Source organism: Mastigoproctus giganteus, chromosome 2, assembly GCF_048544385.1.
Source record: "Mastigoproctus giganteus isolate SK-2022 chromosome 2, ASM4854438v1, whole genome shotgun sequence".
Taxonomy (NCBI): domain Eukaryota; kingdom Metazoa; phylum Arthropoda; class Arachnida; order Uropygi; family Thelyphonidae; genus Mastigoproctus; species Mastigoproctus giganteus.
In genome coordinates, this window is record NC_143576.1 from 212,422,418 (window position 1) to 212,441,843 (window position 19,426).

Genomic DNA, 19,426 nt, shown 5'->3' on the forward strand with positions numbered 1-19,426 from the left:
GTGCGAAACAATGAGTGCAAAGACAACAAGCTCGAAAAAGCGGGAAATGCAAGTAAAAAAATCTATAACCACTGTATAAGACGCACCCAGTTTTTAGATCCCAAATTTTTCGAAAAATGGTGCGTCTTATACGTGGGGAAATACGGTATATACAGTCGATTCCGGTTATGTGGGACATATCGGAACTAGTGCATTTTGGCCCGATTGAGCAGCTGCCCCAGTTATCCGAAGTTTCATGGAAAAAAAGTTAAAAATACAATGTACCACCCCTTTACAATTGGTTCACTATACAATCAAATCACGTTACGATGGAATCACCATAGTAAAGTACCTTTCACTATACGATGTGTAGTAAGCACCGGTCATTGTGATCACGTTTGTCAATTGAATTTTAATTCTATTAAATAGTGATTCTAATTATTGAAAATAGGAGGGATATTATCCACAGGCTATAAAAGTAAAGATATATTAAGCACAAATTTACCCTTTATTACCTTACCAATTAAAAAATTAAATGATACGTGAAAATCGGAAGAATATACATGATTTGAATTGGAATAATCAATACATACTGCAGTATGTACATACTAACTGGTTGCCATTTCTGTTCACTGACATTTGTGGGTGGGGCTTAAAATTTAAAACAGTAAAAAGATAAGAAATCAATAACAAAGAACACGGCACACACAAATTGCAATTAACACGATATGCACAAGTGAGAATGGAGTAACAAGTTACGAACCTTTAAAAATAGGTATGAACAGAAGCTTCTGAAAATTAATTTTTTTATATGATTGAAGATTCCATGGAAGTGCAAACACATTTCACCACAATAACCCACAGATTTCCAGCTGTCGGTATTATTGCAAATTCAATAAGATCGAGTTTACTATCCATTTATGATAGATTTCACTAACAGAAAAGCCCAATAAACAGGTGACTGCTAATTGTTTTATGGTTGTGACCTCCAAAAATTCGACCGACCCAAGTGGTACAGTCGGAGACAATTGTAGGGTAATTTCCAGTGCTGCGGTCTCCTGCCCCGATTAAACGGCATGTTGACCCAATTAAGCGAAGTAAACCCTGGCTATTTTCTCGATTGGTTCTGTTTTTTAAGATTTGCCCCAAATAAAACGGCTGCCCCAATGTACTTATGCACCCGTGCACCTGACCACTAGGCTACGGCGGCCTGTAAGAAATATTGTTCAAGGTTTAGGCCTAAATGGATGTCAGATGAACTAATGAGACATATGGCAGAGAAGAAAAATGCATGGGTATATATTTAAATTAATGGGTGACATGGAAGCCTATGTGAGAACCGGAAGTGTTCAAAGCCGCTAAGTGGATTTTCTTATTTATTGATTTGAAACTATTGTTTTTCTAAAACTTTTGATTTAAATTTAAATTATCAACTGATAGTTCGTGGTTCCAACATGAATTATGGCCTCCTGAAGTTCACAAAGGGTCTTTGGTTTCTTTCTGGCAACTGCAGATTCAAACGATGCCAACAGTTCTCTATAGGATTCATGTATGGGCTGTTTCCTGGTAGGCTAAGAGTTGTAATGGACCTTTCTTCCAACCATTTTTTTCATCTGTAACAAATGTAAACACATTACTGTCGAACTTCTAATGCAGAAACAAAGCTAAAGCAACTACAAAAGTCCCTACTTACACTTTTTGCCTGATGACAAGGAGCAGAGTAGTCCTGAAAGATGCAGTCACTTGGCAGGTTGAAATGGTTTCTAATGGTTGGCAGCAATTTGCCTTCCAATATAACCAAGCATCCATTGGCATTTACGGCACCTTTTATAAACTGCAGGTAACATACTCCGCGATACGAAATGCACCGCCATATTATTTAGCTGGTAGGGAATTTCACTGTAGACACTACACAGTCTGGATGGTATTCTTCATCACATCTACGACGAATCGTTTGTCTCCCATCAGAGCTATGCAGGTTGAATTTCTTCTCATCCAAGGAAATAACTGACTTCCAGTGCTCGGGGGTCCATTTGACATGCTCCTTACACCAAATTAATCAGGCCTTTTTCATTTTTTTGTGAGGATGGGCTTCACGATAGGAAGGAGTATATGATGAGAATCTTGGCAATCAATTTGGCCCTGGAAAGATTGTGCAAGGCTCATGGGGTAGAATTTTTTTCAGCCTGGTCTGTACTTGTTAACAGAAGGGACTGCTTCTACAGGGATGAGATACACTTAAATAGAAAGGGTGCAAGAATATTTGCTGATGCTATCGAGGCAGTGTTAGGTGGGTTGGAAAACTGCTAGCTTGGGGGGGATACAAGGACTAATTGATTAACAATAGCCACTGGTAGAGGTGAAAGTGATTCTTGCATTGCTTCTATTGGAATGAGCAGAAGCCTGGAAAACAAGATGCAGGATATTTCGAGACTGCTGGGAGTCATTAAGGTACAAGTAAACACATGGGTTGTGTTAGGGTAGCTAAGAAAAAGAACAGGTGCATTTATACTTGCGTGTACACCAATGCTAGGAGTTTGGTAAATAAATTTGAGTTATTGCTCAAAGCATCAAAGGCGGATATTGTTGGGATATCAGAGACGTGGTGTCACACAGATATAAGGAATACAGAACTGGAATTTGGGGAGTACAACGTCTACAGAAAGGATAGACAGGATAGGAAGGGAGGAGGGGTTATGCTATTAGTTAAGAAACATAAAATCCAAGGAAGTGAAGCCAGTCAACATCGCTCCATAGAGCAGTGTCGAGTCAGTTTGGTGTGACATAAGCACTGGGAGATCAAAATTGAGAGTAGGAGTGTGCTAAAGGCCTAATGACTCTGATGAGTATAATAAGGAACTGTACAGGGAAATAGAGTGGGCCAGTAAATCACAGAGCCTTATAATGGAGGATTTTAATTTCCCAGATATTGACTCTGGAATTTGTGGATTGGTCACTCACACACTAGCAAGGCTTTCGTGGATTTATTGGATGATTGTTTTCTACATCAGCATGTTCGTGAGGCAACAAGAGGGAGCAATACTCTTGATCTGATTATCAGTAGTGATTCTTCATGCATTAAGAATCTGCAGATAAATGAACCACTAGGTGGCAGTGATCACAGTGTGTTGAAGTGGGATTTACTCAAGGAGGTAACTACCATCAGAGGTAAAGGGAAGGGTTTTTGTTTTCGTAAAGGCGACTATGATGGTCTGAGACAGTATTTAAATTCTATACAGTGGGACCAACTGATGATGTTACCAACAGCAAACTCAAAATGGGAAGCATTCAAGGAACTAATCATGGAGGCTACCAGGCTTTACATACCAACTAAGAAATATTGTTCAAGGTTTAGGCCTAAATGGTTGTCAGATGAACTAATGAGACATGTGGCAGAGAAGAAAAATGCATGGGATACATACAAATTAATGGGTGACATGGAAGCCTATGATAGATATAAGTTGGTCTGTAACCAAGTCACAAAGAAGATTAGGCAGGCAAAGGCAGACTACGAAAAATCCTTGGCAAAGGATGCAAAGAAAAACAGAAAAGAGTTCTTTACATATTTAAACTCAAGAAGGAAAGGGATGAATCAGATTGGTCCACTGGATATTGATGGTTCAACAGTTGAGGATCCTGCTTGGGTGGCTAACAATCTAAACGAGTATTTTGCATCTACATTCACGCATGAGGAGTTATTCAGGAAGGAGAATGATGTAGGTAAAGTAAACATTGGCAGTGAGCTGGATGATTTTGTAATAACTGAGAGGAAAGTGGAGGAGAGATTGTTGAGGATAAACATAAAAAAGGCACCTGGGGTGGATGGGATCTATCCAGTTATATTAAAGGAGGCAGCAAAGGAAGTAAGCAAACCCCTAGCCATAATTATGAGAGCTTCTTTGGACTCAGGGGAGGTACCCATAGACTGGAGATGTGCAAATGTAACCCCAATTCACAAAGGAGGATCAAAGGCTGACACAAGTAATTATAGACCTGTTAGTTTAACTTCTGTTCCAGGTAAATTAATGGAGGCACTGGTTAAAGAAGCACTGCAGGATCATCTAGAGAAGAATTCAGTTATAGCTCAGACGCAGCATGGTTTTGTTAAGGGCAGGTCTTGCCTGACCAATTTGATTGGATACTATGATGTAGTCACAAAAGAACTGGATGCAGGGAATAACTTTGATATTATATATTTGGATCTTAGAAAGGCTTTTGATACTGTTGCACATGGAAGACTGCTGCACAAATTGGAGCAGTGTGGCATTGGAGGCAAATTGCTGCTATGGATAAGGTGATGGTTGAGTGGCAGAAGACAGAGAGTGGTAATCAATGGACACTGCTCAACGTGGACTAATGTTATTAGTGGAGTTCCTCAGGGTTCAGTGTTGGGTCCGTTGTTGTTTTTGGTGTTTATGAATGATATTGATGATGGGATATCAAGTTTAATGTCCAAGTTTGCAGATGATACAAAGGTTGGCAGGGTTGTTAAGGACACTACTGACGCTATGCTGCTGCAACAGGATCTGGAAAGCTTGAACAGATGGGCTGAGAGGTGGCAAATGAAGTTTAACATTGACAAATGTAAAGTACAACATATGGGAAACAGTAACCCCAGAGCAACGTATCAACTCTGCGGTACTACACTGACAGTGGTGGAGAATGAAAAGGACCTGGGGGTAATTGTGCAGGCAGATATGAAGTTCTCTGAGCAGTGCAGACGAGCTGCAAGAGTAGCTCATGGTGTCTTGTCAATGATATACAGGAATTTTTCTAGCAGGGATAAGGAGGTGATTATTCCCTTGTATAAGGCAATGGTTAGGCCACATCTTGAGTACTGTATACAGGTCTGGAGGCCATCCTTTCAAGAAGGATGTAGAGGTGCTGGAACGGGTACAGAGAAGGGCAACAAGATTAGTGAATGGAACAAAGGGTTGCTCTTACGAAGAAAGGCTTAAGTTTTGAAAATTACAGAGTTTGGAGACTAGGCACCGGCGAGGTGATCTGATAGAGGTGTATAAGGCTTTGAATGGTTTGAGCATGCTCAATGCCAATGGGATTCTTCATCTTGCTCAGAATAATCACCTCAGAGGGCATAAATTCAAATTGAGGAAGGACGGATGTCGGATAGATGTGCGGAAATTTGCCTTTGGCCAGCGGGTGGTTGGTTGGTGGAACCGACTTCCATCACTTGTTGTTGAAGTTGATAGCCTAAACAAATTTAAAGCTCAACTGGACAGGTATTTCGAACGAACGGAGGGGTGAAATGGGAGTGGTGTGTGTGGTTTTTTTTTTTTTTTTGTCTGATGCTGAATAAGCTTGCTTTCTTGCATCATATGCCTCTACTAATGCTAATATACGCCAATATGTCTCTGCCTTCAAGAGAAATATTTCAAACCTCCAGATACACCAAAACTGTCTCCGTACAATATCTTTAGAAAAAAAAGAACCCACCAAAATACTGCGCATGGTGGTGTAGCTGTTTTAGTAAATCCACATGTTCCTTCCAATCTTGTCTCACTAAATTCTCCACTTGAGGGAGTAGCCATCCATGTAGCTGCTAATATTCACATTACAATCTAATCCTTATATATTCCACCAAGTGATATTGTTCGACAAAACGATCTAAATAGTCTCATTGCCCAGCTCCCCACACCTTTCCTTCTTCTGGGAGATTTAAACGGACATCACACACTATGGGATAACAACCACATAGCTCAAAGAGGAAAACTAATTGAAAAATGTTTAGATGACAACAACCTTCTTCTTCTAAATAATGACAACCAACATATGTTCACCTTCCTTCTCCAACTAATACTGCAATAGACTTGTCCATGTGTTCAGCAACCCGGTATACTACTCTAAAGTGGACAATAAATGATGATCCTTTGCATAGTGATCATTTTTCCATACTAATTGATTTTACAAACAAGCCCTCTTATCAACCTGCTGAAATTCTGCAGTGGCTCATTGACAAAGCAGATTGGCAGACCTATAAAAAAACTAGCTAAATTTAACCTGGATATAATCCCCAACTGATGAAGTGGTTGACTATGTCACAAAAACAATATTACATGCAGCTGAAAAAACCATACCAAAATCCTCTTCAAAATTGCCGATACACCCAAAAAAATCTGGTGGAGTGATGAATGCCATATCCACTATAAGCAGTGGTGAGGTATAGTGGGCTTGCAAGACCCCATTGTTATTTTTTTTGAAAATTTGCGAGCCATTGCTGAGACGATGTTTTTTTTTTTTTTTTTTTTTTTTTTTTTTTTAAATTGCGAGCCCATTGTTGAGATTTATTTTACAAATGAAATCCTGAATGCAATTATTGAGTATCCAGAACCGAAACTATGGTGGGGCAAGCTGGGCCCCCATTCCCAGCATTTTAATGGTGCAATCGATCGGTTGTGTATTTTAAAATTGCTTCATTTTTGATTTAATTACAGTCGGACCTCTGTTTAACGAACTTCCTTATAGCGAATTTTTTTGATTCCCCTTGGTAATTAAATTTCAAATAGTTTCCGTTGAACAAAGAAAATTTCCATGTAACGAACGGATTAGGAGAGACAACTGTGTATGCATTGTTCTCACCTCTGGCCTTTAAGCAATTTAGGTAATTAGAAAGTGTGAATTAAGGGTGAAAGGGATTACTGTTTCACAATGTTAGTGGTGTTCATAAAACCTCTGCAGTCACATACCGAGAAGTCGCGCTAGTCAATATGCTTTCCATAGCCAGTCAGAGGATTAAGAAGATTCTCGACATGGATTATAGCCTCTGGTCAACCTGTGTTGTGCTTCCCCTTTACTCCGACAAACGGGCATATGTTTTTCGGAGAAGTGAGTGATCCACTCCTTCCAGTAAATTTCTCCTGTCTGTTTACATGGTCACAGTGGCAGAATATCCGTGTGATTTAGATAATTTGCGCAGTATTCAAAGAACTAGTGAGAGAGTAATGTAGAGGAGAGGGGGAAGAATTGAGGCAACTGAGATATTATATAAACTTTACGAAGATGAAATGTTGGCAGATTTTGAAACTTTGTTGAGCCTTTCACTGTGTAGAAAATGTTCTAAAATATAATAGCATGCAGGCAATAATAAAAAAAAAAAAAAACTGTATCACCAATCTCCAAAAAACTAGCATGAATTAAAGATGATTACTAAAAAACTTGATGTGGAAACTATAAAGATCGGCCATGTGTTCGGGCCACTATGAGCAGCTTTTAGCTTTCGGACGGCAATTGTGGGTTGGAGGAATTATCCCCCTTTGTGCAAACATTTTGAATCAGAAGTTAAATATTTCGGATTATTAAATCGACTTTTAAATTTGGAATTTCCTAACTATTTAGCACTAATGGTCAACATCCTGCAAGAGCTCTCTTACCTTTCAGAAGCTTTACAGAATCACAATGGTAAAAGCATATAAATTAATTATTCGAACTATCAATGCTATTGCTAATTTGAAAAATTCTGAAGGAAATTATGAAGCTAAAATTGAGAGCATGTTGAGGTGGAAAGTATTTGAAGGAATCACAATTGAAAGTAAAAAAATTACATCATGACAAGTTATTAAATGCATTGTTTTATCCTTAAAGGATAACTTATTAATGGAACAGGGTGATTTAAAATTAAATAAAGAAAATAACGATACCATTGAAAAAATTTTTAAACATATGCTACCCCAAAATCGTGAATTTGAAAAAACTTTCATCTCGGTGCCAAGACAGTGAAAACCGAATAAGAAATTTAAGTTTTCTAATAAAATATGAAATAAAAATTAATGATTTTAGAGATTTTGTCGAAGACAGTTTATCTTTAAAATCGAGTGAAATTACCTTTCAATTAAGAAAGCCAGAAATATCTTTGAAATCATTGCCATTAGCAGTGCTGAAGCTGAGCGAGTTTTCAGTGTATTGAATACTATTAAGTGAATGAATGAATGAATAATGTTCATAATTAAACACGTTGCAGATTATGATGACCATACATCTAAATGGAAAACCTTTGCTTCAATTTGATTCGGAACTTTACGTCAAATCATTCCTCTGTAATCATCACTCAGCTATTGAGCAAAGCAGAAGATCCACAACAAATATTAATAAAGAAGTAAATTGTACATGGCAATTTTTTGAATAAATTTTTCTTGAATATTTGTGAAATTATTTTTTTTTCATGTAATCTGTGATTTTTTTTGTGTACTTTTTATAGAAAGTTTGTTTTTATATTGTGGAATGCTTTGTGATAGTTTTTGTTATTTGTGATATGGGAAATATTTCATGTTATTTTTTATTCGCAATATTAAAATTTTATCATGAAAAAAATATATCCATTATATTTACCTAGTTGTTAAAAAAAAGTTGGGGAAAAAAAAAAAAAAAAGTTGTGCATATGCCGAGCACGCACGGTAGATGGTTTATGCGAAACGTCCTTTGCTTTTCTTTTAGGCATTTTGATTTGTATATATCGATTACGAAATAAAAGAGCTTTTTTATTGTAAATATTTTATTGATCATTCACAGATTTTCATAATTTCTGGAAGACAAGATACAATGGATTTATGATAACTAAAGTAAGAGATGTAAGACTTGCGAGTGCAACATATCTAAATATCTCTGTAAAATAGCACCGATTGATGTACCGATCTTGTAGTTGAAGCAACATATGCAACTGTTAGGGGCACCTAACAATGGAATGTAACGAAAATGCGAGACGAAAAAAGAAATTGTTGACAAATATTTGTATTGTTGAAATCATACTTACTGCAGTAGTAACTTCAGGAAGCATGATTGTGATGTCATACTATTCAAAAATTCTAAAACGAACTCCAGACACCCCATCGTATCCAGTTATCATCATAAGGCGAGGCATGACGACAAGTTTTTTTTTTTTTTAGATAGATCTAGGAACATTTTACACATTCACTTATATGCATGGTTAAAGGGGTAATAAGCTGCATCTGCCCCCCCCCCCACAAATTTGCCCCTGACAGGAGATATCATACTGGTCACGAAAAATGCATCATGCGCTATAATCACAGTACTAGTAGTGCGAGCGTGGGAAGCACCTCTAGTGGAAGCCGCGGATGACGTCACTTCCGTGACTGATCAAATTTACTCGGTAGAAAGTTGGAAAAACTGCGAGCCCATTGTTAAAATATTCAGAGCTCACCACTGACTATGAGCATTCCAGAGCAAGAGCAAGGTATGTTAGATGCAGTACTACACCGGCAGCTTGGATCCGCTTTACTTCAACCATCAATCAAGAAACCCCTACACATAAAATTTGGAAAATAATCAGAAAAATAAGTGGCAAATACCAGACGACTCCTGTACTTATCATGGAATAGAGGGGACAGAACATTTCTGACCCTGTTCAAATTGCAAATATCTTAGGGGAAACTTTTGCCAAAGCATCATCAATGGAAAGTTATATACTAACTTTCAGGAGATTTAAAACAAATACAAAAAAAACAAAAGTTAAACTTCTCATCAACAGGGAAAGAACAATATAACCTACCATTCACTATCCACCAACTGCATAGAGCTCTGTCAACATCTAGATGCAGCGCAGTAGGACCTGACAATATCCACTATTCAATAATACAGGAACTAAGTGCTGAATCATTGTAGTCACTCTTTGATCTGTTTAATAGGCTTTACCTAGAAGATACATTCCCTAAACAATGGCATCATGCTAAGTCCTTGCCTTCCTTAAACCAGGAAGAGACCCAGGTTATAGCATTCTCTTTCTGAACTCTATAACCCCACTTGTTATAGAACTTCTTGTACAAACATACATTTCAGGTCCGATTTAAAACTAATAAATCACATTTGTTATCTCATGTATACTTACAAGAAGGGGTACCCCAAGGCTCAGTTCTAAGTGCTACACTTTTTATAATTGCAATACACACCATTGCTGAACAACTTCCGATGATTGTTGATACCGCACTATTTGTAGATGATCTTAGCATTTCGTGTCATGCGAAGAAAATAAATACTGTTGGGAGACAGTTATAAGGGGAAATAAATAAAATCAGTTCATAGACACAAACTAATGGCAACCAGCTTTGTCCCCAAAAAACGTTGTGCATCCATTTTTGCCGGCAACGTAAATTCCACCCACAACTGAACTACTGAACGGACAACCAATAGCAGGTCATCCTACCATACGGTTCTTAGGAATTACATTAGATCATAAACTTACCTTTTTAGAACATATTAAAAAACTAAGGATATCCTGTCAGAAAAACCTAATATCATCCGGGTTCTTTCAGCAACTAAGTGAGGAGCCGATCGTCTTACCTTGTTACGATTGTATAGAGCCTTAATCAGATCGAAGCTAGACTACGGACCACCGGTTATAGCTCAGCAAGACCCAGTGCCCTTCGCTGGTTTGACCCTATCCATCACAGTGCAATATGCATTTCCTTAGGAGCATATCGCACGTCTCCAATACATAGTTTACATGCCGAAGCATATGAACCCCCCTCTCTCTCCATCAGAAAGTAACAGCTGATACTATGCTATGCATATAAAATTAGATCTATACCAGGACACCCAAACTGGCAGATATTTTTCACATCATAGCATAGCAGGTTATACCAAAACCACCCTACTGCAAGTCGTCCTTTGAGTATGAGAATAAAACGCCTCTTAGAACTAAAATTAACCTTAGACAGTGTGGCACGCACCTTCCCATTCTTTTTTACTCCTTGGAACATTACTCCACCTTCATGCAACTTACACATTCATGAATGGAATAAATCTACTTTACATAGGAAAAATTTCTTGCAACTATACCAATGCAGCAGTGGATTGGTTTCCCAACTTCGTCATAGTACAAACTGATGGATCAAAGAATGATGCCCATATTGGAATCACCGCAATTTTCCCAAACATCACACATCAGTTGTTATCAGCTGAACTCACATATCAGTTGTTATGTGAGTTCAGTATATTCTCAGCCGAACTAATAGCAATTCAGGTTGCACTGAATTACATTGAGTCGTCTGATATTAAAAACAGCATGATTTTTTCAGATTCTTTAAGTGTGCTTCAAGCACTGAAAAACACCATGAACGTCACTCACCCACTTGTAAAATAAATAATCACCTCTTTGCATACATTATCAGAACTTGGGAGAAACATACGCTTCTGCTGGATCCCAGGACATATGGCAGTTCCTGGAAATAAACTAGTGGACAATGTTGCGAAATCGGCTAATCTACCACCCGACAGCATGTGGAAAGTCCCTCGTGAAGACTATAGACCAATAATCCAGGAAAAGTGCTCGTGCCAGTGGCAGTTATCATGGCAGCAACAGCTTAGCAATAAGCTTCAAAGTATTAAACTGAAGCTTGAGCGATGGCCTTCTAGCTTCAGTTCAATTCGACAGCAGGAGGTAATATTACCTTGCTTGAGAATAGGTCACACTAACATTACTCATGGTTATCTCTTAAGAAGGGAGAATCCCATCAGTGTCATCACTGTAACACTACTACACTTTCCGTGAAACATATCTTTGTCGAATGCACACAATATGCAAGAGAATGCCAGAACCTTCTCACTACTGACATAACGAAAGACCCTCTTACACTTGCTTTATCCTTGGGTAATAAAATAAATGTTTCAAACATCGTTACTTTTCTCAAAATGATATAATATATATCACCTCCTTTAGCTAATAAAAAATTATAATAATTTTGTAGTCCTAGTTATGAAATTATCCCTACCTGCAAGAAATAATATCCATACTTACCATATGTATGGCACACTATGACCATAGATGCTGATGCACCAAAAAAATCCCCAGTCAACTCTTTAAAAAAAAAAAAAAAAAAAAAAAAAAAAAAAAATTTTTGGGGAGCAATTTTTTTTTTTTAAAAAAATTGCTCCCCAAACATGAGAGGTATTAGAACCTATAGTATTTAGTACCATGCTTGAGTTAAGGAGAAGTATGGGGGGAGGGGGATGCCGGAAACTTTGCTCTAGAGACTAAACATGGGTTTCACCACTTCACAAGCCTCCAATAAGCAAAGTGGTGGTATTTCACCGGTTGATGAAAGTCATCTACCGCCTATAGTACTAATCTACACTTGGTTTTAAAACCTGTTTATCTTGAGCATGCTCCTTCTCTGCATTGCCTTTTTATACTTTCTTATTCTGCTGATATTTTTTTTTTTCACTTTTCATGGAAATTCACTCACATCTAGAATTTCTAAAAAGGGTGATAAACCCTTCTCTTCTAATTGTCCTTTAACATCTACTCTTTCCAGAGTAATGGAAAACCTATAAACTGCCAAATTTACGCTATTCCGAAATCAATAATTGCCAAAATGGATTCTGTCAGCATCAATCACTTGGTGAGATATTGGCTGATGCCACTCACATTTGAACCATTTGATGAAAAAGTGTGATACTCAAGCAGTTTCTCTTGACATTTTCGAGGCTTTTGATCATGTTTAGCACAAAAGTCTTCTAAACAAGCACCTGCAAGATTGGAGCATGTTTAGATGACTTATGGATCTGTGTTTTGGAATTGGGTAGCCAGTTTTCTCTCCAGTCACTCACTGCAGATGATGGTAGATGGCTGTCTGCCTTGTAACTTCTTAACTAATGCTGGTGGCCCCAAGGTTCAGTTCCTTACTTCACTCTTTTTCTTTCATACATTGATGTTCTTTTTCCACTGACTGGAAATCCCATTCACGATTTTACTGATGATAACACACTATATTCCATCTTCCAGTTTGATATTTCTTACCCTGCACAAACAGCATAAAATTCTCTTCTTGAATATCCACTGCCCATAAATGCTAATCTCCAGGTAATTCTCCAGTTTGATGAATGAAATGTTGTTAATGTTGATCCTTCTAAAATTCAGTTGTGTCTTATTTCTTGCAAGAAAGAGGCTATTACTCCTGTGCTCATCTTTAGTGACACTCAGATTCCTAGATAAGATCACACATCTTGGATATCGCTGTTGTTTTGTTTGGTTTTTTTTTAGGAGCATTAGCAACTAAGGCCATATTGCTCCGGGATATGCGGTGGTCGTTCTCTGACCTTTCCGCATCCTCCGTATTTGGTGGTGATCTTGGATATCATGCTAACTTTTAATCTATCTTGGCATAAACACATAAGAAATATTACTTCTTCTTGATCATAAAAAAAATAATAACCTGTGTTTTGTTTTTCACCCTTGGTTTTACTTTTTTTTTTTTTTCTGAACAATTACTCACTCTGTAAATATCTGTAACTTGCCCCACAATGGAATATTGTTCCCACATCTGGGCTGATGCTCCCAAAACCTTTCTCATTGCTTCTGGACTCCATGCTAGAGGGCAGTCAGGTTAATTAATGACCCATCACTTACAAAGTCTCTCTACTCCTCCATCTCATAGACATTTAGTTTCTGATGCATGCCTTTTCTATAGATATTTCCATGGGTACTGTTCTTCTGAACTGGCATCTGTAATTCCACAGATTTTTTACAAACCAGTCTGGACATGTGCCTCACCTTTAAACATCCATTCACTGTCTAACTTTGAAATCATATAACTAACTTTTCCTTATTTAGCCCTTCTGATCTCTGGAAAATCTTCTATCACATATTCCAAAAATTAGAATCTACAGAAATTCAAGTCTGACATCAGCAAGTATCTTTATATGCTGTTTACATGGCACAAAAGACTAAGTAAAAAGGAACAAACATGAACACTGACTAAAATGTAATACAGCAACAAGGGACTTGGGGGTGATTGTGCAGGCAGATATGAAGTTCTCTGAGCAGTGCAGACGGGCTGCAAGAGTAGCTCATGGAGTATTGTCAATGATATACAGGAATTTTTCCAGCAGGGATAAGGAGGTGATTATTCCATTGTATAAGGCAATGGTCAGGCCACACCTAGAGTACTGTATACAGGTCTGGAGGCCTCATTTCAAGAAGGATGTAGAGCTGCTGGAACGAGTACAGAGAAGGGCAACAAGATTAGTGAATGGAACAAAGGGGTGCTCTTACGAAGAAAGGCTTAAGTTTTGCAAATTACAGTGTCTGGAGACTAGGCACCAGCGAGGTGATCTGATAGAGGTGTATAAAGCCTTGAATGGTTTAAGCATGCTCAATGCTGATGGGATTCTTCCTCTAGCTCAGAAAAATCACCTGAGAGGGCATAAATTCAAATTGAGGAAAGACAGATGTAGGATAGACGTGCGGAAATTTGCCTTTAGCCAGCGGGTGGTTGGTTGGTGGAACAGACTGCCATCCCTTGTGGTGGAGGTTGATAGCCTAAATAAGTTTAAGGCTCAGCTGGACAGGTATTTTGAACGAACAGAGGGGTGAAGTGGAAGTGGGTTTTTTTTTTTTTTTTTTTTTTTTTTTGGCTGATGCTGCATAAGCTTGCTTTCTTGCATCAAATGCCTCTACTAATGCTAATGCTAACAAAGCAGATTTTACTTTGGTGTGAAAACCAGATTACTGGTAAGTGTATATTTGGAATGATGCTGTCTCTCACCTAAATGGGCACTTTTCTGCAACTGTTATTCATAAGTAATGGCAGAAACATGATCCTTCTGCATTCTGCTCACTTCCAGGGAAGTGAACAGAATGCAAAAGAAGAAGAATGCTGCTTGTTTTGAATTTGAAACAGCTGGGATTAAGCATATGAAACTAATTTTATGTGAAAAAACATGAACTGGAAAGAAAGATTGTTTTCAATGTTTTGATCTTTAACCAAGAGTAAATTCATTAGCTGGAAAACTGAGTCACCTACGAGTTGCTAACCTTGGATGGGAATTAATAAAATATCAAGAAGTGCTTGATTGTCATTTGGCACTTTTTATTGCTTATGTGAGAAATATTTAGTGTTGGAAAGGTGTACTTGAATAGATGGAATGCTGATAAGTATTTTATTAGCTGCCATTAGGAGTAGAAGTTGACTGGCTGTGGTAATGCTGCTGTGTTTGGTGCTGGATGGTTTTGAAGGTGTTACCAGAGGTTTTATTCAAAGTTCAAACTTTGGTTTCCAATAAAATTATTAGGCAAACTTGAAATAATTAGTGCTTCTTTGAATCTCTAGTGTTTGTTGATGGTCCACAGAAATAATTTTAGGTTATTTAAAATTAATGTAGTGATTCAGTCTGATGCAGTGGTAACTTTTTCTTTTAGCAGTGGTGTAATTTTAGTACTGCTTTTGTGGTGCTAGTGTGTAACAACAACACTATAATTAATCCATATCTACAGAATATTTAATGGTGATAAGTATATAGAAAAATTTGATTGCTAAATTTGATATTTAGTTAATTTGAATATTTTTTTCTTAATTTTTTCAGCATTACCACAAATAATTTGAATATTTTTTCTTTTATTAAAAAAATTATTTATACTCAATTCAGTTTGATTATAGACAATATGCCTAGTCTGAATTAATTCTCCTCTTATGTGGGTAAAGAGAATTTTTGTATTTGAAGATTTTAACAGGTGAAGACTGGAATGAAGTGATGTATGATGGTATCAATGCCTATGGTGGAGTTGGCTCTATTGGAGTTATAGCATGTGTTTATTTCATTATTCTATTTATATGTGGCAATTGTATCCTTTTTTTGGTAATCTACATGTTTATAAAAGTTTTCTGCATAATTTTTACTATTAATATTATTCAAGGATTCGAATAATATAATAGTAATATTAATACATATATAAGGTGTGATGAATGTTGAAAAAAATTAGTGATAAACATTCGTATTATTAATATTATTTGATCTACCATCACATGCTTGTTCCATTGTGCCTGTCACTGAGAAACCATTTATTGAAGTCTTCTTTTGTGAACAGAATGCTTTTGGACAGTCTGTTTGGTTTTGATTGAATCTCTTGAGTCAATTCATATCATCTTCCTTTCCTGTCCTGTTTTAATTTTAGGAATAGCAAAAAGTTGCATGGTGCCAACTTTTTTAATGAGAACCCTAAGCAAAAGAGATTTTAGAACCTATGGTACTTAGTTCAGATAGTACATGTTTGGATTGGCTTTGAAGAGAGAGCAGAAATTATAGAAGACAATTCAGAAGAACAGTGCCCATGGAAGTTTCTATAGAAAAGGCATGCAGCAGAAACAGAGCATCTATGAAACAGAGTGGAGAAACTGTTAGAGATGAGTCATTAATTAACCTAACTTTTTAATGGAATCTAGAAGCTCGAGAGAGGTTTTGCAGGCACCACAAAATGGCTATGGGAAGAACTTAGACAAATAAGGTGGGTGCAGCATGATGAGAATGTTTTTGTTGGTCAACATTTCCAGATGGCAAGTGATATATGACACTGTGCATTGTTATGATCAAGGAGCCAACCATTTCACTATTTTTCAGATCATTTACAGTGGATTACATCTCTTGACTATTTTATAACCTCTTGATAGTAGTCTCCATTAAAAGTAACACCTCGTAGAATGAATTTTAATAACACCATTATAATTACATGTTATAATTTTTTGTTAAAAATGCAGGAACTGACACAGCTTGCTCAAACAGCTCAGATGAAATGAGGACTCTATGTTTTCTTTGATCTTGAGCGAAAATGCTTGGAACAAATTTGGTGCTCACTTGCCTTGTGACTAAATCCTCATTCTGAATGGTTTGAACTGAACCAAATGAAAGATAATTCTTCTCAGTAGCTTCTTGAATGATCAGTAATTGTTCTGTTCAAATGAAAATTCAAACTTCATTGATGTTTTGATCACTTCCCTAGTGAAAACTTTTAAATTAATTAAACTTTTTATTTTTATTTTTTATAATAGCTTCATCTCTGTAAACTATAATAAGCATTTTGCATGTTTCCATGGCTGACTTTCCAAGTTTCAAGAAAATTCAGTGCTCAACCATTGTTCTCATTTTGCCATTTTCAGTACATGCGAAAATAAAAAAAAAACAAATGTTAACCTAAAGCAGCTTTCTGCTATATGAACTTATATGAACTTTCTGCTATGTGAATGATGTGAACTTATCACATCGTTCATATCAAACAAAAAAATAGGCATGTCACCGTTCAGATGATGTGCATATGAGAAAACTAAAAGTTGAGAAAAACTAGTGTGTGCAGCACCTGTCTGATTCTTTCACACAATTACTCCCTGAAAAATGTAAAATATTGCTTCGAAATAAACTGTGAGTAAAACTAGTTCTATATTTAGAAAGTTTTGGTTATTAATCTACAACAACAACAACAACAACAAAAAAAACTTTTCTCAAGAGTCATTTGACATGTCCAGCATGGACCATTCCCAGGTTAAATAAATTTGAAGTCATTAAATGCTGACATAATTGGAATATAAGAAATAGGGATGCAGAACCTGAATATGGCGAGCACAATGTGTACAGACAGTTACAAGGGGTAGGAAAATAAGACTTTTGATTAAGAAACAAACTTTAAAACAGTACACCCAATAGACACAAGTTTTGATATAATATTAAATCAGTCTAGTGTGTGCAATATGGCCACAGAAGCCGATGCTTCAACAACTAACAAAAAGTCTAGTGTGATACAGGTATTTTTCTTCTTTTCTCATTAAGTATGCTACTTGTTGGGTTAGGATAGATCACCTGCCCATCTTTTTCTTGGCCTTCCTTTACTTCTTTGCCAATTACTAAAATAATAGTAAAAAATAGTAATAAAAACTTAAAAAAATAGTAAAGAATTTGCCAATTCTTTACTATTTTTGTACACCTGTCATTATTCATCCTATTTATGTTTTTCCTATTCTTTTATTTCGAATTATATATCATTTAGTATATATCCATTCATTTATAGGTTGTATTTTACATTGGAAATTAGGTGCAGGTTGAGTATCCCTAATCCGAAATTCCATAAAGCTCCAAAAACTTAAACTTTTTGAAAAATACTCAAATTCTGGAAACTGGAATCCCTGGTGGGAAAGAGCTGTGATGCAGTGTGTTGATGTCAACACTAATTATCATCAATGCAAGGTGTCTATGTCTGTTTGTTATTGTTTGTTTGTTATTTTGATTTTTAGGAGCATTAGCAACTAAGGCCACATTGCTCCGGGGATATGCAGTGGTCATTCTCTGACCTTTCCGCATCCTCCGTATTTGGTGGGCACGGGCTCGAACCCCGGTCTAATCAAGAAGCGTGTGCTACACACTGCTGCTCCTGCCCACCTGGCTATGTAGGCACCTGTCTATGTCTGTCACTCACCATTCATTTAGTTTATTCTCTGCTCTGTGGTGCAAAGATATTGTTTAAAATGTCAAAAAAACCTGATGCCCAGGTAACAGTGATAAGAAGAGGAATCATTTAATTTTATCTATAGAATAGAAAGTGGTGATGGTGTTGAAGAAGCTAATTGTTATTTGTTTGCTTGTTATTTGGTTTTTAGGAGCATTAGCAACTAAGGCCATATTGCTCCGGGGATATGCGGTGGTCATTCCCTGACCTTTCCACATCCTCCGTATTTGGTGGTGACGGGCTCAAACCCCGGTCTAATCAAGAAGTGTGTGTGCTACGCTCTACTGCTCCTTCCCACCTGGCTAGGGAGACGCCGAAGAAGCTAATCATTTTGAGAAAAAGATGATGCCTGAACACCTTACATATGCAAAAACAGTACCTTTGGAGTCTGTCAGTAAGCTTGAAAAAGTGGATATCGAAGAAGTCTTTAACATTGTAATGAGGCTCTAGTTATTCATTCAATGACTGATGGTGAAATAGCTAAAATGGTTTTGAATCAAGGCGATCATAGTAAAAGTGACGATGAAGATGACATTATTAACACTGCAGTAAAAATGCCTATAGATGACATAGTGAAAAAGTGTGATAAACTCATTGAAGGACAATAGTAGCATACTTTTATAACAGAACAAGAAATAATAATCAGTTTATAAAATAAAAGAGAGACTTCTACAACAAAAACCTTTGTTGATGAGGCAAATGACTCTGGAAGGAACATTTAAAAAGGCCATTCAGCACAATGTCTCCTCATCCCTGAAGGACCCAGTTCCTGTTCCCTCAACCGCTTGTGATGTTCCTTTTGAAGATGGTAAATGAAAAGGAATTTTTTTTGCATGAAATATGAATTTTGAATTTTTGTTTGTTGCATTTATATTCTTTTCGAAGCAGAGACCATAATGGTTTTTATTTACCAAAAAAAAAAAAAAAAAAAAAAAAAAATTGAATTTTTTGCATGAAACCTAAATTTTATTTCCACCTTACTTCAACTCCACTGTGTATTCCAAAATCTGAAATCCAAAACATTTCCAGCCCCAAGCATTTTGGATTAGGGAACTCAAACTGTATTAGGAAATATGTTATAAACCAGATTACTGTGATGAGTATAATAAATAACAGGAAAAAAATAGAATGAGCCAGCAAATTAGACTGTATTTAGTATTACTATTAGCTATATTAGCAAATGATATTAAGATGTGCAATTGATTAAAAAAA

The 19,426-nt window shown here is 36.8% G+C and overlaps 1 protein-coding gene across 1 annotated transcript in view; it reads left to right on the top strand.

Moving 5' to 3' along the window:
- LOC150090042 (muscle calcium channel subunit alpha-1-like) overlaps nt 1-19,426 on the top strand; it is a 1,145,904-nt gene that overhangs the window by 424,722 nt on the left and 701,756 nt on the right. The window contains exon 15 of the mRNA XM_090389719.1: nt 15,448-15,568. Coding sequence (XP_090245845.1) covers nt 15,448-15,568 — 121 coding nt within the window. The remainder of the gene's footprint in view (nt 1-15,447; nt 15,569-19,426) is intronic.